Raw genomic sequence first — 21,591 nt, forward strand, 5'->3', positions numbered from 1 at the left:
GTCTTAAACCCCAAGACTGAGCATTTTGCACCCCCCAAAGCAGCTCACCCCATAACTAACACATCGGAGACTGAGAGGATGGATTTTGCCTGAGCTCTGTATGTAACTGCCCATGAATTAGCGAGTGTGTGATGGGAAGCATCACTTCTAAGCAAACCGGTACCGATTTTGTACCATCCCTGCCGGGGGGGGGGTCAGTCCTTAAGGCTTCTTCATTGCCCCCAGTTTACTTTGGAGACTTTAACCTCCTGCAGCTGGAGAACACCCAAATATTAGGGAATTGGGTGCTTGGGGCTCAGCGGCACTCGGAGGGGCCGAGAGAACGGGGCTGCTTTAACGCACCGAAACACCCGTGTCCCTCGTATCGGCCCCTGCAAGTCGCAGCTGCAGCCACCAGAGCTCAGCACCAGCACCCTCTGGGGCAGGGAATTTCCCCTTCGGTTTCTATGCTAAGAGCGAAAGCCTCACACGGCCCCGAGGCAGGAAGCAAAGCGGCAGCGTCGGCTCCAGGCAGCTGATGCGCTAACCCGAGCTTTAAGCTTAGCTCTGAAGAGCACAGGAGATGATTCCAAGGCCCAGGTGGGTGACTGCTGGCTCCTCTCCCTGCTGGCTGGGTAAAGGTAGGTGACTTTCCGTGCCTCAGTTTCCCCTTTCTCTTTAACTCGGAGCCTGGTGGGTATCTGTGTCTGTGGTGCCCCATAGCCCTGCCTGACTTATCCGCTGTAAGACAGCTCATATTCAAGCTAATATCCCAATAATCCAAGTTAATACTCACTCTGCCCCTTCTAAATCCTCCATGGAGCACAGCAGCCAAAGCAGAATCCTCAGCTGAGTGATGAAAACCTACTCGGCCCTCCGGCATCCTGGAGCTTTCCCCATCACCTTCCTCCTTCTCCACCCTCCTGTGTGCCTCAAGCTCAGCCTCTCCTGGGGCACACAGGAGGTTTGGAGGCTGCTCATGCCCTGACAACAGGCTCATTGTCGCCTTGTCCCTTAGGGGGGTTGAGTGGCTGTTTTCCACCATCGAGCTCTCACCTGGCTTTGCTGGGAAGTCTTGGTGCAGAGTCTGATGCTCAGGCTGAAGGTTCATGGAGATACCACCATCCAGTGTTAACCACGGTGGGTAAGGACGTCGGGAACGGGGGGCTCAGAGTGGGGAGCTCGCTGTTTGGGGCTTCCAGCTGCACACAGGCTTGGGGCCCCCGGGGTGATGCCATGAGCAGGGGTGAACCAGGCTGAGAAGGGATCCCAGAGGACTGGGAATGATTGGCAAGTCCCTCATTGATAACAACCTGCCTGCTCCCAAAATACATTACCTGTGATTACAGCATCCCAGTAAAACTGGGATGCAGGGAACGGCTGCCCCCACCCTGGGAAGCCCCACAGCACCCATGGAACGGCTCATGACTAAACCTAAACCCAACAGAGCCAGGCCCCTGTGGCTCCTATGCCCTCTATGGGCGCTAGGACCGCGGCAGTTCCCCCCCCCCCCGAGGGGGGCGGCGCTAGGACCGCGCAGCACCGCCCCGTGCACCTGTACCCCGGGGCGGTGGCAGTGGCCCCGCCCCCCGGGACCGCACCTGCGGCCGCGCGTGCTGAGAGCCGGTGAGCGGGGGGGGGGTATCCGGTCACTCTGGTCCCGATCCCAATCCCGATCCCTGTCCTGATCCCAATCCCGATCCCAATCCCGATCCTGATCCCGATCCCGATCCCAATCCCGATCCCGATCCCAATCCCGATCCCGGTCCTGATCCCGATCCCAATCCCGATCCCGATCCCGATCCGTCCCCCCCGCACCAGGTGTTCCCGAGCGCACTGCGGGAGGGGCCGGACCGGAGCCCCCGGTTCGGGGAAAGGGGGTTCTGGTGGTCTCGGTGCGGAGCCCCCCCCCGGGGAAAGGAAGCGAGGGGTGGGGGGGTCCCCTTGTAGAGCTGCACCCCAGGGAACGGGTCCCTGCACAGGGTTTCCCCCCCCCCGAGGCAAAGAGGGGCCGGAGGGGTCCGGTGCTGAGCGCCCCCCATTGCTACAGCGGGGGAAGGGTTTGGGGTGCGGGGCTGTGCGGATCGAGGTAGTCAGGATCCGACCCCTTTCACGTCCCCCCCCCGGAGGGGAGCTGCCCCCAGCCCATCACCGGGGCCTCGGTGCCCGAGGGCTCATCCCAGTGGGGTGAGGCCAGCGGCTGGACAGGGAACCCCCCATTCCCTCCCCATCACCGGCTCCCGATGGGGCCGAGCCCCGAGTCCCGCTGTTGGCTTTGGGCCACCCGGGCCGCTGACGCCGTCGCCACCGTGGTCAAAGGCTCCCGGCCACGTCCTCGGTCTTGGTTTGCTTTTCCTTATTCCTCCTTTGCTTTCCTCCTCCGCACTCGGAGCGCTCCTTGCTCCCCCCTCGCCCCACGACTGATGCTCCGGATGCCACCAAACTGCCACTGAAACCAATTCCCCCTCTTCCGAACCCAATTCCCCCTCTTCCCAACCCAATTCTCCCTCTTCCCAACCCAATTCCCCCTCTTCCGAACCCAATTCCCCTTCTTCCGAACCCAATTCCCCCTCTTCCGAACCCAATTCCCCCTCTTCCGAGCCCAATTCCCCCTCTTCCGAGCCCAGTTCCCCCCTTCTCCGAACCCAATTCCCCCTCTTCCGAGCCCAATTCCCCCTCTTCCGAGCCCAATTCCCCTTCTTCCGAACCCAATTCCCCCTCTTCCGAACCCAATTCCCCTTCTTCCGAGCCAAATTCCCCCTCTTCCGAACCCAATTCCCCCTCTTCCGAGCCCAGTTCCCCCCTCTTCCGAGCCCACCTCAGCGCTACTTGGTAGGGAGTTTTGGGGGGGTTCTTTTGCTTTTTGGGGAGGGGGTTTGGGGTTGGAGCCCTCTGGAGCTGCAGTACAACGACCCTGTCCCTGCCCCCCCGGACTTTATTAGCATCGCACAGGGAACTTTGCTAACGTGCTCCCAGGGATGTGGCAGGAAGGAGGTGATGGAAACGGGGTGTTCCTCCCCAAAACGGGCTGCTCTTCGTCTCGCACGGCCGTGGCTCTCCCTGTGCGATGAAAGCATCAGGGCTCAATGCAGGAGCTCATCAGGAGCATCCTTGCTCCCGTATGGGTAGAAACGAGCTGGATTTTGGGGGGGTTCCCTTCGTTCCGCTCTCTCCCCCCCTTGCCCATGGAGCTGGTGCCTCCCGGTCCCACCGTGGCTCGGGATGGGGCGGCCTTGGCAGTGAAGCGTGGTCCAGCCTCCGGCTTTGATCGCTGCGGGGCCGCAAGCAGTGACCCCGGGGTCCGCCTCATCCCTCCTCCTTCCCAAGCCGGAGCTTCCTCACCCTTGAAGTTGCTGCAGGTGCCCAGCTCCGCTCCGGGGCCGCTCCATTGCCAAGGGGACACAAAGAAAAGGGGCACAAAAAGAGGAATAAAGGAGGCGGAAGGGGGGGGGACAGCGAGGAGGAGGAGGAGGAGATGCTGGTGAATGGCTCCCATGGAGCTTGTCCATGCTCCGGCGGCAGCGGCTCACAAAGAGCAGCCGCAGGAGGTTTGCTGGCGCTGGGAAAGCTCGGCCGGGCCCCGGTGGTGCTTTGTAGCCGGTGCTGAGCTCTCGGTGCGGGGTCTTGCACTTGGTTTTCCTTCCCAGCAACGGGAAAACCGCAGGGGAAAGGCTTTTTCCAGCGGGGAAAAGGATTTCAGCTCGATTTGTGGGTCTATTTAATGTTTGATAGAGGGGAGGATGCTGCTGCGCCTGCCTCGGTACCAGGAGAACTGCTGGGGATGTCCCATGCTCGTGGTGGCCGCATCCAGTTGTTGAGCATCGCTGTTTCCTGGGGGTGGATTTACGGGCTGGAAGGGCCGTGGGGGGAGTGGGGTTTGCAGGTTCTGTTTGCCCCCTTCGCAGAGATTGAACTTTATATTAGTATCAATTAATAACACATTGATATCAAGGGGGTGTCCCCAAAGCGCATCCAGTCTGTGAGCTAACCCGCAGGTGTTTCTCCTTCTCTCCAGGCCAGAGGACCGGAGCAGAGCATCATGAAGCACCCTGAGAGCCACCATCCCTGAGACACCATCACGGCAGGGAGGAAACCACAGGGAGAAAGGGGAAAATGAGGCTTTTCCGGAGACGCTACAGCCCCTTGAAGGTGGCTTTGGCCGGCGCCGTCTTCGTCATCTTCCTCTTCATCCTGCAGAGGGATGTGGGGAGCAAGGACCCACGGGAGGAGCCCTGGTTGAAGAACATCGTCCAGGGGAAGGACCAGGTCCTTGACCTGATGCTGGGAGCCGTCAACAACATCCGGGACTCGATGCCCAAGCTGCAGATCGGAGCCCCGGTTCGGCAGGAGGAGCCGGCCCCCAGCGCTCGCTCCTGCCTGCCTGGGGTCTACACAGCGGCAGAGCTCCGGCCCCTGATGGAGAGACCCCCCCAGGACCCTGCCAGCCCCGGGGCCGACGGCAAAGCCTTCAAGAAGGATCGATGGACCCCGGAGGAGACGAAGGAGAAGGAACGGGGCTATGAGAAGCATTGCTTCAATGCCTTCGCCAGCGACCGCATCTCCCTCCAGCGGGCGCTGGGACCCGACAGCCGCCCTCCCGAGTAAGAGCCTGGTGGGGCTGCAGGCTCCATCCATGGAGAACCGTAACGGGAAATGGAAGCGGATCGGGACAGTGGGATCAGACACAGGGAGAGCTGCAAAACCACCCCCGTTTATGGGTTTTGTCCCCTTGTTTCTAACAGCATCGAGCAAAAGCCAAGGGTGGCTCTTTGTGTCTGCATGGACCCGCTTGTGGCCGGCGGCTCCAGCATCTTTCCCCCTCCTTCTCCCTCCTTTCCCTTTTATTTCAGCCGGCTCCAGTAATCGGACTTTTTCTTTTCTTATCCGAGTGGAACAGCCCCAGCCCCCCCTGGGGGGCAAAGGAAGCGGCACAAACCAGAGGGATTTCCTCGCCTGCCCTCCAGCCATGGGCTGCCAGATTAAAGCCTCCCCCAGGCCTTGTCTGCTCACGGGGGGTGGGCTGGGGAAGGCAGGGGGGGGATAGAAAGGCTTGAATAGGAGCTAGAAACCCAGCGCTGGTGTGAAGCTGGTGCCCCAGCGCTGGCAGGCGATTATCCGTGCTTAGCAGGTGTAGCAGGCACAATGGGGGGACACCGGGGCCAGGAATGTCATTCACTGCACCGCCGGCGGGGGGAGAGGTGGAATTCGATGGGAATCAAAGCAGCGATGAGCTGGGAGCCGTCGGGGCCGGGGTGTGGGGGGCACGGGGGGGGGGGTTCTGGTTCCGTGCTTAGGCTGCTGCTTTCTGTCTCCGAGGTGCATCGACCAGAAGTTCAAGCGCTGTCCCCCCCTGCCCACCACCAGCGTGGTCATCGTCTTCCACAACGAAGCCTGGTCCACGCTGCTGCGGACGGTGTACAGTGTCCTGCACACCTCCCCTGCCCTCCTGCTCAAGGAGATCATCCTGGTGGATGATGCCAGCACGGACGGTGGGTGGGAGCTGTGCGGGATGCAGAGGGTGGAGGGATGCAGGGGCTGGAGGGATGCAGGAGTTGGAGGGATGCAGGGGGTGGAGGGATGCAGGGGGTGGAGGGATGGAGGAGCTGGAGGGATGCAGGGGGTGGAGGGATGCAGGAGTTGGAGGGATGAAGGGGCTGGAGGGATGAAGGGGCTGGAGGGATGGAGGAGCTGGAGGGATGCAGGGGGTGGAGGGATGCAGGAGTTGGAGGGATGAAGGGGCTGGAGGGATGCAGGAGCTGGAGGGATGGAGGAGCTGGAGGGATGCAGGGGCTGGAGGGATGCAGGAGTTGGAGGGATGCAGGAGTTGGAGGGATGCAGGAGCTGGAGGGATGCAGGAGCTGGAGGGATGCAGGGGGTGGAGGGATGCAGGAGCTGGAGGGATGCAGGGGCTGGAGGGATGCAGGAGTTGGAGGGATGAAGGGGCTGGAGGGATGCAGGAGCTGTGCGGGATGCAGGGGGTGGAGGGATGCAGCAGCTGGAGGGATGCAGGAGCTGGAGGGATGCAGGAGCTGTGCGGGATGCAGGAGCTGGAGGGATGCAGGAGCTGGAGGGATGAAGGGGCTGGAGGGATGAAGGGGCTGGAGGGATGGAGGAGCTGGAGGGATGCAGGGGGTGGAGGGATGCAGGAGTTGGAGGGATGAAGGGGCTGGAGGGATGAAGGGGCTGGAGGGATGAAGGGGCTGGAGGGATGCAGGAGTTGGAGGGATGAAGGGGCTGGAGGGATGGAGGAGCTGGAGGGATGCAGGAGCTGTGCGGGATGCAGGGGGTGGAGGGATGCAGGAGTTGGAGGGATGCAGGAGCTGGAGGGATGCAGGAGCTGGAGGGATGCAGTGGGATGCTGAGCACCTTCCCTGGGCACAGCAGTTCTGAGGCAGGCCAAGGAGGAGCTGCGGATGCACTCGGCAGTTCTCCCACATCGCTTCGTATCCGCCCAGGAGCAGCCTTGGGTTTTCCCCTTCTCCGGCCCTGCTGTTAACCCAGCCCTGGAGAGCAGCCGGGTGCTCCTCCGCACCCTGCACATCCCTCGGCAGTGTGCCCGCAGGCTGCACCCATCCTGACCTACACCCAGAGCTGAGTAATCTATGGCTCAGCGTCAGGGCATGCGAGGAGCAGACTTTGCTCCCTCTCCCAACGTTCCCTTTCCACCTGCACGGGCTCCCAAGGAGCAGAGCCCTTGGGTGCTGTGGGGTTTCTCATGCACAGGCCCAGTGGGATCCATCCTGCAGGGTGGGGATGGGATCAGACTCAGGGTCCTCTCGGATCCATCCTGCAGTGGTGGGGATGGGATCAGACTCAGGGTCCTCTCTTAGGATGCGTCTTGGGACATCCTGGCTCTCACTTGGCACTTCCCTGGTTGTGGCTTGGCTGCATCTGCCAAAGGAGAGAATCCTGGAATCCCAGCCTGGTTTGGGTTGGAAGGGACCCGAAAGCCCATCCAGCTCCAACCCCTGCCATGGGCAGGGACCCCTTGCACTGGGGCAGGGTGCTCCAAGCCCCTGTGTCCAACCTGGCCTTGAACAGTGCCAGAGGAATCCCAGTTTCCTTCAGCAACACTTCAGTGCTGAGCAGGAGACCTCCTCGCCCCATTGTTCCCCTAATCCCTCTCTAAAGGGGGATTAGCAGCGGCTCCTTTGCAACGCTCACTTTCTTTACCCAAACCCATGCGGGGGAAAGGAGGCTCCGAGCATCCGGGACCTGAGCCCATGTGCAGGGATGGGGTGGAGGGAGCTGGGTGCAGGGATGGGGTGCTGGCAGCAGGATGTAGGGATGGGATGGAGGCAGCAGGATGCAGGGATGGGATGGATGCAGTAGGGTGCAGGGATGGGATGGAGGCAGCAGGATGTAGGGATGGGATGGAGGCAGCAGGATGCAGGGATGGGATGGATGCAGCAGGATGCAGGGATGGGGTGAGGGCAGCAGGATGCAGGGATGGGATGGAGGCAGCAGGATGCAGGGATGGGGTGCAGGCAGCAGGATGCAGGGATGGGGTGCAGGCAGCAGGATGCAGGGATGGGATGGAGGCAGCAGGATGCAGGGATGGGATGGATGCAGCAGGATGCAGGGATGGGATGGATGCAGCAGGATGCAGGGATGGGGTGAGGGCAGCAGGATGCAGGGATGGGGTGAGGGCAGCAGGATGCAGGGATGGGATGGAGGCAGCAGGATGCAGGGATGGGATGGAGGCAGCAGGATGCAGGGATGGGGTGAGGGCAGCAGGATGCAGGGATGGGGTGAGGGCAGCAGGATGCAGGGATGGGGTGAGGGCAGCAGGATGCAGGGATGGGGTGAGGGCAGCAGGATGCAGGGATGGGATGGATACAGCAGGATGCAGGTGCTGCCATCTCCCCCTCCAACAGCTTGGCCGCTCTTTGCCCGCAGACTACCTGAAGGAGGAGCTGGATCACTACGTGGAGCAGCTCCAGATCGTGCGGGTCGTGCGGCAGCAGCAGCGCAAGGGGCTCATCACAGCGCGGCTGCTGGGGGCCAGCGTGGCCAGCGGCGAGGTCCTCACCTTCCTGGATGCCCATTGTGAGTACCCAGCCTATGGGGGGGGGCGAAGCAGGGACCGCTCCCTGGCCAACCATTCCCTATATCCCACCAGGTGAGTGCTTCCATGGATGGCTTGAGCCCCTCTTATCCCGCATTGCCCAAGAGCCGACGGCCGTTGTGAGCCCCGACATTGCCACCATCGACCTCAACACCTTCGAGTTCTCCAAGCCTGTCCAGAACGGGAAGCAGCACAGCAGGGGCAACTTCGACTGGAGCCTGACGTTCGGATGGGAGGTCGTCCCACCCCGAGAGAGGCAGCGGAGGAAGGATGAGACCTTCCCCATCAAGTAAGGATGGGGAAGGGGGGATTGATCCTCTTGGATGCCCGTAAAGGTTAATGAGCCCTGGGAATGCCGTGTCCATTCCCAAAGGCTGGAATGAGCCACCTGAGCATGCTATAGGGTGCTTAGGGATGGGCAGCCAGGGGTGATAAGGAGCTGGGGACCCTGTGCCAGGAAACTGCCCCTTCCTCCCGTTGGATTTTGCTCCATTTCCTAACAAATCAATGTTTTCCCTGTTGTCATCGATGCCTCCAGGTGGGTGATGCCCATTCCCAGTGCAGCTTCCACCATGGGCTGCTTGGCTTGAGGGATCTCAGGGGGTCTGTGTCCAGGAGAGGATGCTCAGGCACAGTCAGAGCTGTGGGGCTGACACGGGAGATGCCTCCCTTGGGGTTCAGTGGACATGGACCCTTTGCAAACCCCCCTTTGGGTTGCTCCATCCATCCCTGTTAAGTCTCTCATTAAGGGTTTAATCGCTGCCTTCTGTCTCCTTGCTCCTGGGTACCAGGGGCAGGAATGTGCCTCCTGCACATCCCATTGCCCCAAACCTCATCCCCTTATTCCACACGTGGAGAAACCAAGTGGTGTTTTCCCCACTGGTGCCCCATTCCATTGGCTGCTGCCTGCCCCCATCCATGCCCATCCCCTGCCTGGCAGCAGGGCTGGCTTTGTGCAGAGGGCACCTGGGAGACGCTCCCATCCCAATAAAGGTCCCTTGTGCCAGGTTTGGCTTCTGGCAGTGCCTCATCTCCGCTGGGCAGCAGTGCAGCCGCTCGCCCCATCCTGCTTTATTCTCCTCTTCCCGAATGAAAGCGAGTTCCTGTTCCAGCCTCCCCTAAGGATCAGATGGAAAAGATTAGAGCAGCACCAGAGCAGCTCCCCCCTCTGTCCTTCAATAGGCTCTGGGTAACAATATCCCCATTGCCTGGAGCCCGAGCTGGCAGCGAGCCCCCCCTTGTGATGCTGCCACTGTCCTGTGAGCTGGGTCCAGCCCCACTGCCAAAGCCAGCACATATGGGGCAGGGAGATGGGGGGACGCTGCTCATGAGGGCCATGGCAGCCCCACAACTGCACCTCCTGCTTCTCTGACTCTATTTTACCCGTATCCTGCTGCTCTTTCTCCCTTCCCCATAGGTCCCCGACCTTTGCCGGTGGCCTCTTTGCCATCTCCAGGTCCTACTTTGAGCACATCGGCTCCTATGACGACCAGATGGAGATCTGGGGGGGTGAGAATGTGGAGATGTCCTTTAGGGTAAGGAGGGGTTGGTGCCATCCCCAAAGGGCATCTTCAGGGATGCTCCCTATTGGGGGCTATGGGGACCGCTCCGGTCTCAGCCTCTCCTCCCCATAGGTCTGGCAGTGTGGGGGTCAGATTGAGATCATCCCTTGCTCCGTTGTGGGGCACGTCTTCCGCTCCAAGAGCCCCCACACGTTCCCCAAGGGCACCCAGGTCATCTCCAGGAACCAGGTCCGCCTGGCCGAGGTCTGGATGGATGACTACAAGGAGATCTTCTACAGGAGGAACCAGCAAGCTGCCCAGATGGCCAGAGAGGTACTGAGCACCCCAGTGGGTGTCCAGGAGGGGTTTGATCCTGCTGGGAGCTCAGGGCTGGGCAGGGGGGAGGTGGGCTCAGCCAAACCCCTGTTTTTGGGGATGTTCTATTCAATCATCATGTTTTCCAGTAGAAAAATGGGGGTTTTCAGGTTTTAATGTTACTTTTCCAACACCAAAACCTTGCGCTGTGATGCCAAAGCATCCCCGAGCTGGAGCCGGAGGGCGCCTGCCCTTGTGCTGGCCCCCAGTGTGACTCATACTGGGACAACACCAGTAACTGGGCCCCAGTTCAACACGGGGGGGTCTTTGCTGCTTCCTTCCTTGCTTTGGAGGTTGGCTTAATTCTCTCACGTGGCTTTGTCGATAGAAGACGTATGGTGACATTGCAGAGCGGCGCCGGCTGAGGGAGCGGCTGCACTGCCGGAACTTCACCTGGTACCTGCACACCGTGTACCCCGAGATGTTCGTCCCCGACCTCACCCCAACCTTCTATGGGGCGGTAGGTGTGGGGCCCGGAGCATCCCCCTGGCCTCAGGCCTTGGGTAACAGCAGCATCAGCACTGAAGGACCCCATGGATGGGTTTGGGGGGGGTGTTTTAAAGCAGTGATCCGGGTGGTTTCGGTGCAGCCGCTTCCGTCACCGTGTCCATCCGCGGCCGGTGGGGCCGGTTTGGGCTCTGGCTGACAAGGAAAGAGCTGGAATCTGGCAGAGCTGGTTTGGGGGGGGATCGGTGGGGACGTGGCTCTGGGTTTAAACATTGGGTTCAATCAGGCGCAAGAGCTGGAAGCTTCCCCAGTGCTGTGGGGCAGGGGGAACCTGAGGAGCATCCCTGTGCATCCCTGAGGATGGAGCTGCCGAATCCCAGCCCTTGGCTCCAAGCCGGGTGTTGGGGTCCGGGTCCTGCCCTCCCTGGGATGGGAATGGAGCTGTTGGATGCGGCACGGGAAGGGTTAGGGTTATAGGGTTAGGGTTAGCTCCCGACCAGCTCCTCCTTCACCTTTGCTTCCTGAAACCTCATTCTGGGTCCTCTCCCCTTTGGCTTGGTGGGACCGAGGTGTTGGTGTGGGTGTTGTCATGTCCTGGAGAGACAAGGGACCCGGATGCAGCTCCCAGTACCGGGAATGTGTTTGTACAGTGATAAGCGCCCTGCACACGTGTGATCCATGCACATGTGTGTAATCCATGCACATTGTTGTCCATGTGTGCTTGATCCATGGGTCACTGATCCATGTGCACACGTGTGATCCATGCACATGTGTGTGGTCTGTGCACATCTGTGTGCACGTGTGTAATCCATGCACACTGTTGTCCATGTATGTGGGTCACTGATCCATGTGCACACGTGTACGATGTGTACCTGGTCCATGCATGTTGTGTGGGAGCCCATTGGCCTGACCTGTGCACACTCATGTATGTGCACATGTGCTCCTCATCTCTGCATGTATGTGCTTAATCCATGTGTACCAGACCCATGCACACGTGTGTGAAGGTTTGCCACAGCCCTGCATGTGTGTACACCCATGTTCCCCTGCTCCTTGCACATGTGCATGCATGGTGGCTGTGTACATGGGGGGGGGGGTGTGCATGCACCTACCCTATGCATGAGCTGTGTGTGCCAGCTCCATGCGTGTGCATGATCCATGTGTGTCTGTGGGTGTGAACCATGTACCTGTGTGTGCACACTTGCGACACCCCCACCATGTAAGTGTGAGCAGGTCACACACACGCACACCTTGCAGCTCCATCTCACCCCCCTTCCCCTTTGCTTACCCCCTGCAGATCAAAAACGAGGGCACCAAGAGCTGCTTGGATGTCGGTGAGAACAACCACGGTGGGAAACCCCTCATCATGTACCCCTGCCATGGGCTGGGGGGCAACCAGGTGGGCTCCCATCAGCCGCAGCCTTTCCCTGTCCTCCCACCCTCTCATTGTCCCCATGGGGGTCACCCTGATGCCCTGGTCCCCACAGTACTTCGAGTACACAAGCCAGAGGGAGCTGCGGCACAACATCGGGAAGGAGCTTTGCCTCCGGGCAGGAACGGGCTCAGCCGAGCTGCGGGAATGCCAATACAGAGGGAAACCAGGGCGAGTGCCAGCCGGTGAGGAGTGGGACCTGGCACAGGTGAGGAGGGGCAGCCGCATCCCCCCGAGGGGCTGGTGCTGAGGGTGCATCCCACCCTAATGGTTCCGCATCCCCCCCAGGGGCCGGTGCTGAGGGTGCATCCCACCCTAATGGTTCCGCATCCCCCCGAGGGGCCGGTGCTGAGGGTGCATCCCACCCTAATGGTTCCGCATCCCAAAGGCATCCCTGTTTTCCATCAGGACCGGCTGATAAGGAACCCGGCCTCTGGGATGTGCCTGACAGCGCGAGGGAAGCACCCAGGGATGGCTCCGTGCAACCTGGCAGACCCCCACCAGCTCTGGTCCTTCACTTAGGGCAGCCCAAGCCCCCCCCGGGCTGCCCCCAACCACGCTCAGGAGAGCAGGATCCAAACCAAACTTCCTCCTTTCTAATTTAAGAAGCAGAAGCCTTAAATATGCTGCATTTTATGGTTGCCTTGAGCTCAGTCCTGTGCCTTTGGAGCGGGGGAGCCTGGTGAGCCGAGCTCAGCCGGCTGTACCCCATAGATCCTGCACCCAGCCCAAGGATGCTCTTGGGTACCTGCTGCTCATCCTCCTCCTCCCTGGCTCCAGCCTCTGGAATTCACATTGGGCATTCAAACCCTCCCTGCTAGTGAGGAGGAGGATGGGGATGAGCAGCCCATACTGGGGGAAGCTGGATCATGGGTGCTCCACATGGACAAGGGAATTCCGCCCTCCAGGATCCAGCCCTGTGGTGCTGCCAGGATGCTGGAATTGGGCCCAATTGAGCCCAATGAGAGCCCTTTTATTGCTCCTTTTGTTCTGATGGGGACTCCCGGGTCCCATTCAGCTGGAGGGGGCTCCAATGCGCGGCTCCAATGCACCACAGCATCCTCCTGGAGAGGTCCCACCAGTGCCGGGCACAGCATCCCTCCTTCCCTTGGTCCTCCTCAAGCCCAACTACTGTAGCTGCCACCTCTTTGCCATTTAGAGTGAGGGGAAAACCCCTCCTGGAAGTGGCTTGGGGATGGAAGAACCATCTTTGGATATAAGACATGGAATAAAGAGATGATTTATTTTATGGACATCCCGTCTCTGGTGTTCTCTGAGCTCCTCTCCATTGGTCTCCCTCCCTTTACTTACCCTGGAAACTCCCTTTTGCAGCCCCAAAATGGGTTTAAAGCTGGTTTTGCAGCGATCGGTCCCACTTGGGGTGGCTCCAAGCTGGGTTGTGGTGTCCTTGAGCTGGGCCGGATCCTTGGCTGCTGTTGCTGCCTGCGGTCCCCTCTGTGCCCATAAACCAAATAATGGTTATTTGGAGACCTTTTTCCACACGGAATCGGATGTTTTCCTTGCAGATAAGAGCAGAACTGCAGCAGGTGCTGTTCTTTGGCTCCTTGTTATCTTCTTTAGCTGGGTGACTCCATCACCACCCCTATCACAAACACCATGTTCCAGCCATTGGGGAGCAAACCCCTCCGTGCTGTGGGTTCAGCCCCACAACAGCCTCAGTGTCCTTCTGAAGGGTGGAAACCTCAAACTGTTGTGGCCACAGCCCACACTGTTGTTGCAAACCCTGCTGGTGCTTCACATATACATACACATATATTCCCATATATTCCCCAAATAACACCCATGGAGGTTGGGTCAGGTCCCTGCTCTGGTGCTGCTTGTCCCAGGTGGGGTTTTTGGAGGGGGTGAAGCTCTTGCCTTGTATTTGCCTTGGTTTCCCTGTCCCAGGCACCCTCCATGTGTTGGGCAAACCTCTCAGAGCATCCCACAGTGCAACCAGGGCTTAAGACTGCGACAAACCTACAACACCATTGCCTGAGATGTGCCAAAGAGAAGGTGCAAGAGGGGTTGGGGCTGCCTGTCCAAGGCTGATGGAACCTTGGCTGGTTTTGGCACTGCCCTTGGTGCCAGGTGTGTTTAGGACCAGGCATCCAAGGCTGCTCGATAAGGCCGTGGCACCTGCTTTCCTTCCCATCCCTCCTTCCCCATCCCCTTTAAATCCGCTGCGGTGCAGCCACAGCCACAACCGTGGTCCAGGATGATGCTGAAGCTCCTGCTCCTCGCTGCCCTCGCCCTCTGCGGTATGTGCCCTGCGGGCAGCCACCAGCCTATGGTGACAATGCTCTGCCCACAGGTCCCCTCTCCCCATCCCAACCATCTCCTGTCCCATAGGGCGCTGCTCCGAGCCGGCTATCAATGGGATGGAACGGGTGGTCGGTGGGACCGAGGCGACCTCGCACTCCTGGCCCTCCCAGGTGGGTCCTTAATGGGGAATCCCATAGGAATCTGATCCCAACTGGGACCCTGCTATGAGACCAACTCATGTCTCATGTTCCCTCTGCCCAGATCTCTCTCCAGTATTACGCCAAGGGTGGCTGGCACCACACATGTGGAGGGTCCCTCATCCGTAGAAACTGGGTGCTGACGGCTGCCCACTGCGTGGATGGGTGAGCAGGGCTATGGAAAAGCCATTCCCCACCAAAAACCTTCCCAAGGGGAAGTTCTGGCTATTGCAAAAGGTCCTTTGAGGGCTGTGATGGTTCTCCATGGAGGGCTTACATGGAGCATCACTGGGAGCATCCTCCTGCACCAAACCTTTCTCTATCAACCCACTCTTGAGGTATCCATAATCCAGGCCCTGATCCTGTGTTTTTCCACTTTCCCGGCAGTGACCTGACCCTGCGTGTGGTGGCCGGAGCTCACAACCTCAATGTGGCCAATGGCTACGAGCAGATCTTCAGTGTGAGCAGGATCGTGATCCATCCCTCCTGGAATGGCGACGCTGCCAGAGGGTAACACCCAGGGAAGGGGGTTTGGGGGGGGAATACATTGTTGGGAATGGGGTTGGTCCTTACAGCATCATCCCCTTCCTCTCTCCAGCTATGACATCGCCCTGATCCGCCTGTCCAGCTCTGCCAACCTCAATGCCTACGTGAAGCTGGCAGTGCTGCCCCAGGAGGGTGCCATCCTGAGCAACAACTACCCCTGCTACATCACCGGCTGGGGGCTCACCCGCAGTGAGTGCCCATGGGTGGCTCTGGCCCCAAATCACCCCCAAAACATGGGAACTATGGGAAGCTGAAGGATGCTCTTCAGCCCTTTGAGGCCCAGGAGGCTTTGGTGGGATGTGGAGCTGCTCGGTGATGGTGGGGTCACACCAGGGTTTGGTGGGGAAGGGTCTCAATGGTGGCTGTGGGCTCTGCTTTGGCAAGGGGGGGATTGATGCTGCATTTACCAGTGTGGCATTAACCAGTGCTTGGTTGTGTGCAGCCAATGGGCAGCTCTCCAGTGTCCTGCTGCAGGCACCACTGCCCGTGGTGAGCTACCAGATCTGCTCTGGTGCACTCTACTGGGGCTCCACTGTCAAGAACACCATGGTGTGTGCCGGCGGTGACGGCGTCCGCTCCGGCTGCCAGGTATACCCCGGACCTCACTTCCCCATTGGCATCCCCCAGCAGCCCCATTCCTCCCATTCCACACTGTTCCTCTCCCGCAGGGTGATTCCGGAGGCCCCCTCCACTGTGCAGTGAATGGGCAGTACCAGGTCCATGGTGTCACCAGCTTCGTCTCCGGCTTGGGCTGCAATGTCCAGCGCAAACCCACCGTGTTCACCCGCATCTCTGCCTACATCTCCTGGATCTCCAGTGTAAGGAGCACCCTTGGGTGCTGAGCCCTGGCACTGGCTTTGCTCCAGCCCTGCCTGGCTCAGCCGTTGCCTTTTTCCCTCTTGCAGGTGGCTGGTCAGATCTGAGGGGTGACAGAGACCCCCATCCTGCTCCGGGATGGACATCATCTCCCCATACATGCTCATTGGAGGGGGTTGAACGCGTTGTCTGGTATCAATAAAACCCATTCCTCTCTCAGATGTGCTTGTGGATGCTTTGTCCCACCATGGGGAAGCCTTTCTCTTCCAGCCCTTAGCTTGGGCTGCATCCTTCCTCTTCCTCACCCCTTTGGGAAGAGCTGCTGGGAAAAGCAATTGGGTCTGGGCTCTCAGAGCAGTCAGAAAGTTCTTGGGATGATGGAAAAGGGGAAAACACTTCAAATCCCCTGCATGGGCAGCAATGGGATACAGAGGAATATGGGGGATCCAGCTAGGATGTTTCCCTGCCATCAGCTCCATTCCATTTCCATCCCCACCTCCCTTGCAATGAGAGCTATGGGGCTCAATGCCTGCACCCACCTTGCCCTATGGCTGCACCCCAGAGGCTCCACAGGGCACAGGGACAGCACCAACCCTGCCCCAAACCCCAAGTCACCCCAATGGAGGCGGGGGCACCCCCATCACCCCCATGGGTGCAGCGCAGCCTTTCCGGGGGTGCTCAGCGGATGCTTGGCCTCCAACTTCCTGCACCGGAGGCCTCGGAGCACAGCAGGCACTGGCACTGGTACGGGCACAGCCATGGCCGAGGGCAGGGGCAGTGGTGCTGGGCTCTTTGCCAGGCAGGTCCAGAAGCGCTTGAGCCGTGCGCAGGAGAAGGTGGGTCCGATGCTGCCCCTAACCCTAACCCTAATCCCCGTCCTTGCTTCATCCCCCTTGTTTCCAATGGGGGCGGCGCAATGGGCACCGCTCAGCACCCATGGGTGCTCCTGGGGGGTTCATCTGGGGGGTCCTGGGTCGATGGTATTGATGCTCCAAGGCTTTCGGGTTGGTGGCATCTCCCCAAAGTCCCCCCCAAGCTGCTTTGGCTTCCCTAAAAGTGGGGTTTCTACACCCAAAACCCCTTCCGGAGGCTATGGGGGGGCCGTGTGCTGCGGGTTAGGGTTAGGTTAGGGTTAGGGTGCAGGGCTGGCCAGGGGGCACGGTCCCCATTGGGATGCAGGGTGGGGATGGTGCTGGGAATGCCGGCAGAGCCCATAGCGGCCGTGCAGGAAGCGAGGGGGAAGGGCTCCGGAAGGAGGCAGAAATGGGGCAATTCTCGGCTGTTTTGGGGCTGTTCGGGGCAGCTTTGTCCCATTCCCACCCCAAAGGCTCCTGCACCAGGGGCAGGCGAGGCCCCAGCCCCACTAAACCCACAGGGTCCCTGGTTTCCTGGCTGGGCCTTGGGGCTAAATTCGGCTTCCCCATGGCTGTATCAGCCGGGACCAGGCTCCGGCTGCTTCCTGGGACATCAATGTCTTCCTGGATACACCAGGAAGCAGCCTTCGGCCACAGACCATGCTCATCCTCAGCATAGAGGCAGCACCCAGGCCTTTGCCTGCACCCATGCTCACAGCCATGGATGCTGTGGGGCCGCAGGGCTGCATCTATGGGGTTTATAGGGGAAAGTGATGGGTGAGCACCAGGAAAGTCACCGTTTTACCTCCCAACAGTAAAAGCATTGAGGGATGTGCCAAAACTCAGCATCCCCCTCCCAAAGCCCAGCTCAGCATCAGCTCTGCCCCATCCTGGCAGCCCCTGAGAGGGGAATAGGATCAGGAATCCATGGAATGGTTTGGGATGAAGGGAGCTCATCCAGCCCCAGGGACCCCTTGCACTGGAGCAGGATGCTCCAATCCCTGTGTCCAACCTGGCCTTGAGCTTCTGCCTAAGAGCTCAGCTCAGTCTCCCCTATTCCAGTTGGGAATTCCAACCTTTTCCCACATTTCCCCTTTCTCCATCCCAGGTTTTACAGAAACTGGGCAAAACTGTGGAAACCAAGGACGAGCAATTCGAGCAAAGCGCCTACAACTTCCAGCTGCAGCAGGTTACAATGGGGAACGGGGGGGACGGGGGCACCCCAATATCACCCTATGGCCCTGCTGCCCCCCTTGGATCACCCCCACTGACCCAGGCCTGGCTGTGTTGCTTTGCAGAATGAAGGCCATAGACTGTACAAGGACCTCAAGGCTTTCCTTGGTGCTGTTAAGGGTAAGGGGCTTTGGTGTTGTGAAGGGTAAGGGGCTTTGGTGCCATGAAGGGTAAGGGGCTTTGGTGCCGTGAAGGGTAAGGGGCTTTGGTGCCGTGAAGGGTAAGGGGCTTTGGTGCCGTGAAGGGTAAGGGGCTTTGGTGCCATGAAGGGTAAGGGGCTTTGGTGCCGTGAAGGGTAAGGGGCTTTGGTGTTGTGAAGGGTAAGGGGCTTTGGTGTTGTGAAGGGTAAGGGGCTTTGGTGCCATGAAGGGTAAGGGGCTTTGGTGCCATGAAGGGTAAGGGGCTTTGGTGCCGTGAAGGGTAAGGGGCTTTGGTGTTGTGAAGGGTAAGGGGCTTTGGTGCCATGAAGGGTAAGGGGCTTTGGTGCCGTGAAGGGTAAGGGGCTTTGGTGCCGTGAAGGGTAAGGGGCTTTGGTGTTGTGAAGGGTAAGGGGCTTTGGTGTTGTGAAGGGTAAGGGGCTTTGGTGCCATGAAGGGTAAGGGGCTTTGGTGCCGTGAAGGGTAAGGGGCTTTGGTGTTGTGAAGGGTAAGGGGCTTTGGTGCCATGAAGGGTAAGGGGCTTTGGTGCCGTGAAGGGTAAGGGGCTTTGGTGCCATGAAGGGTAAGGGGCTTTGGTGCCATGAAGGGTAAGGGGCTTTGATGCCATGAATGTGCCCCATGGGCAGCACAGAGGGGGCTGAGCATCCGGATAAGGCTCCATTGAGCCCCATTAACCCCATCCCATCCCTGCCCCATTGCAGTGATGCACGAGAGCTCCCGACGAGTGGCCGACACACTGCAGGACATCTACAGCTCCGACTGGGATGGCCACGAGGAGCTAAAAGCCATTGCAGACGTGAGCCCTTTGCGTGGCCCTATTGTCCCCAAGGGTCCCATTCCCACATGGGGGGACTGGGATCTGAGCCATGGGAATCCTTTGGGATGCAGCCCAGCACGTACAGCCGGGGGATGCTGTGGGGGGGTCCGGGTGTTGTATCCCTGTCCCCTCTGTGTCCACAGAGCAACAACCTCCTGTGGGATGACTATGAGGCCAAACTGGCCGACCAAGCCCTGCGCTTGATGGAGAACTACCTGGCTCAGTTCGGGGACTTCAAGGTACCCATAGGGTTTTAGTGGGGGGGGGGTCGGGGGCCCGATCCTGGCTCAGCTTTGCCCCCTGCCCAGGAGCGCATTGCCAAGCGGGGCCGCAAGCTGGTGGATTATGACAGCGCTCGGCACCATCTGGAAGCTCTGCAGAGCGCCAAGAAGAAGGATGAGGCCAAAATCGCCAAGGTCCTGACCCCCCCTACCCCCCCCACCCCCCCTGCCCCCCCCCCCCCATGGCCACAGCCCCCCCTTCCCTCCCCGCAGGCTGAGGAGGAGTTTAACAAAGCCCAGGCTGTGTTTGAGGACCTCAATAGGGACCTCCGGGAGGAGCTGCCTGTTCTCTATGGCAGGTACCAGGGGCACGGAGGGGTTGGGGGGGGCACGGTTGGACCCCAAGGGATGATCCTGCCCCGAAGCCGATGGGATCACAGCTCCCTGTGGGCTAAGAGAGGGGCGAAGGCAGCGCCCCCCCCCCCAACCCTGTGGGTCCCATCGGGAAGCATCATCTGAGCACAACGGTCCTTGAGCCCCATGACTCGGGAGGGGGGAGCTGGGGGGGGGGGGGGCATCATTTGCCCCCCATAGAGGGATAAAGGGGGGGTTTGCCCCTAAAGGGACCGACAGAGGCATTGGAGGGTCCTGGTACAGCCGGGAGGTGGCAGCACCATCGAGGCCACCCCAGGACAGGATGGGGGCACCCCACTGTGTGCTCAGCATCCCTGACCCCCCCATCTCCCCCTGTGTTCCCCCCAGCCGCATCGCCTGTTATGTGACCATCTTCCAGAACATCTCCAACCTCCGCGATGTCTTCTACAAGGAGATGAGCAAGGTGGGGGGCAAGGCTCCTTCACCCCCCCCTTGGTGCTCGAGTCCTCATTGCTCTTCATTGAGCCCAGTAACGCGATGCAGCTCGAGGATGCTGGTGCTGCTGGTGGCACTGGGGGGGCTCCTCTCATGTGGTTCTTCCCTCCCCTCCCAGCTCAACCGTGACCTGTATGAGGTGATGGGCAAACTGGACAAGCAGCACTCCAGCAAAGTCTTCATCGTCAAAGGGGTCCCCAGGTAGATGGGCTTCAAGAGGGGGGCTTCAAGTGGCCAAATCACCCCCCCATAAAGCAGATGGGTGGTGCAGCCCCAGCCCTATGGCACTGGGGTGGGTGAACATCACCCAGCGTGGGGTTGGGGGTGCTGGGTTGGTCAATAGGAGCCGTTCACTGGTGGTGCTGAATGGGGCAGCATCGCCCATGGGGACCCCAAGGGTGATGCTTGTAGATGGTGCTCGAGGTGGGTTTAACCCCCTTGTCCCACCCCCCACCAGCAGCCGCCGCTCTCTGGTCATCTCATCCCCGGTGAGCCCCCCGGGGAAGGCACCGGACTGGGGGCCCCCGGTGGAAGCGGAGGCGATGGCAACGTCCCCCGGTGCAGGCAGCGGTGATGCCATCTCCAATGGGGAGCTGGGCACTGCTGTCCCCAGCCCCCCCCCAGCATCACCAGCCAGTGGGGGCTCCCTCTCGGAGACAGCATCAACCTCCAGTGAGGAGACCCCAGAGCCTGATCCCATCCCGGAGGCTCCATCCCAGGAGCTGGGGACACTGGGGGCACTGGGGGCAGCCGCAGAGCCGGGGGGGGCCCAGGGCATCGCCACCTCCCTGGCATCGCTGATCCTGTCGGAGGCCATTGCCCAGGCTGCGGGCACAGGCAAAGGGGAGGACCCCCATGAGCCGGACCCCCATGAGCCGGACCCCCATGAGCCGGACCCCCATGGCACGGCCACCACCAGCCCCATGAAGCCGCGGTCCCCAGTGCCTGCTCCTTGCCATAAGCCGGGTCCCGATGCGTGTCCCTCGGTGTGGGGTGAGCAGCAGCCGTCCCCGCTCCGCAGTGACTCCGAGGAGAGCATGGAGGTGATGGACATCGAGCCAAAGGTGGCCAGGACTCAGGTGAGGGGGCTCTGGTGATGCTGGGGGCACCCCCGGCTTGTTCAGACCCCCAGACCCATCTGGGGGCGGCCGGTGGGGATCCATGGGACAAACCCAGTGACCCTCATGTGCTGCAGATGGGGCTGGATCCGACCCTCGACACGGCAACGAGTGGCTGCATTGGGGACCCCAGCCCCACAACCGAGGTGGGTGCAGTGGCACCATGGGGCAGATGTCGACCTGACCCCCCCATCCGGACTGGGTCCTTCTTGGGTTCAGTTGAATCCGAGCACAAGGGCTCCATCCCACCCGGCTCAGCATCACCTCTGTATCCCTACCAGGAGCAAGGCTGTCCCGGGATGCCCGAGCAGGATGAGAGCCAGCACCCACCACCAGCAACAAGCCCCCCCGAGGACCCCAATGAGACCCTCACCTCCCTCTGAGCCTGGTATCGGTGCCTTCGGGTGCCACCAGCAGATAACGTTGTTCCACCATAACCGTGATGTGCTTCCACCCCTATCCCGGCTGGAATAAAGGCAGAAACGGCTGTGTCAGGAGCTGGTCCATCTCCATCCTGCAATAGCCCCCCCGCTGGCTGGGCTGGGGGCTATGGGAGTGTGGGGGGGTCCCAACGTGTGGGTTTATGGTGCCGGAAGGTGCAGGAGGGTTTGTCACCCTGCTGTGACTCATGAGGAAGGTGCAGAGCCTGTTCTGCCGGCTCCAGGAATGCGCTGCTATGCACAAACAGAGCCAGGA

General features: G+C 60.4%; 3 protein-coding genes across 6 annotated transcripts; all 3 read left to right on the forward strand.

The window, feature by feature from the left end:
• Positions 1-294: 294 nt before the first annotated feature.
• GALNT6 (polypeptide N-acetylgalactosaminyltransferase 6) lies at positions 295-13,032 on the forward strand. 3 transcript variants are annotated; one of them, XM_034071398.1, is made up of 11 exons: positions 295-1,119; positions 3,995-4,580; positions 5,296-5,468; positions 7,879-8,028; positions 8,102-8,336; positions 9,465-9,582; positions 9,682-9,882; positions 10,253-10,384; positions 11,666-11,767; positions 11,856-12,008; positions 12,209-13,032. In XM_034071398.1, the coding sequence occupies exons 2-11, from the start codon at positions 4,093-4,095 to the stop codon at positions 12,320-12,322; spliced, it is 1,866 nt and encodes a 621-aa protein (XP_033927289.1). In that variant the 5' UTR covers positions 295-1,119; positions 3,995-4,092; the 3' UTR covers positions 12,323-13,032. The 3 variants fall into 3 exon arrangements, with proteins under 3 accessions (XP_033927289.1, XP_033927292.1, XP_033927291.1); XM_034071401.1 differs by having other exon boundaries at positions 11,666-11,702; positions 12,209-12,340; XM_034071400.1 differs by lacking the exon at positions 295-1,119 and adding an exon at positions 1,570-1,605.
• A 986-nt stretch (positions 13,033-14,018) lies between these two features.
• On the forward strand, positions 14,019-15,650 carry CELA1 (chymotrypsin like elastase 1). Its single transcript, XM_034071612.1, has 7 exons — positions 14,019-14,061; positions 14,153-14,235; positions 14,327-14,427; positions 14,650-14,772; positions 14,861-14,997; positions 15,251-15,396; positions 15,477-15,650. The coding sequence occupies exons 1-7, from the start codon at positions 14,019-14,021 to the stop codon at positions 15,648-15,650; spliced, it is 807 nt and encodes a 268-aa protein (XP_033927503.1).
• A 676-nt stretch (positions 15,651-16,326) lies between these two features.
• BIN2 (bridging integrator 2) lies at positions 16,327-21,392 on the forward strand. 2 transcript variants are annotated; one of them, XM_034071402.1, is made up of 12 exons: positions 16,327-16,460; positions 17,587-17,667; positions 17,777-17,831; positions 18,571-18,665; positions 18,830-18,925; positions 18,995-19,102; positions 19,181-19,266; positions 19,670-19,745; positions 19,896-19,978; positions 20,235-20,856; positions 20,973-21,041; positions 21,177-21,392. In XM_034071402.1, the coding sequence occupies exons 1-12, from the start codon at positions 16,383-16,385 to the stop codon at positions 21,276-21,278; spliced, it is 1,551 nt and encodes a 516-aa protein (XP_033927293.1). In that variant the 5' UTR covers positions 16,327-16,382; the 3' UTR covers positions 21,279-21,392. The 2 variants fall into 2 exon arrangements, with proteins under 2 accessions (XP_033927293.1, XP_033927294.1); XM_034071403.1 differs by lacking the exon at positions 20,973-21,041.
• The last annotated feature ends 199 nt before the right edge of the window (positions 21,393-21,591 follow it).

This window comes from Melopsittacus undulatus, chromosome 21 (genome assembly GCF_012275295.1).
Source record: "Melopsittacus undulatus isolate bMelUnd1 chromosome 21, bMelUnd1.mat.Z, whole genome shotgun sequence".
In the NCBI taxonomy this organism is placed as follows: domain Eukaryota; kingdom Metazoa; phylum Chordata; class Aves; order Psittaciformes; family Psittaculidae; genus Melopsittacus; species Melopsittacus undulatus.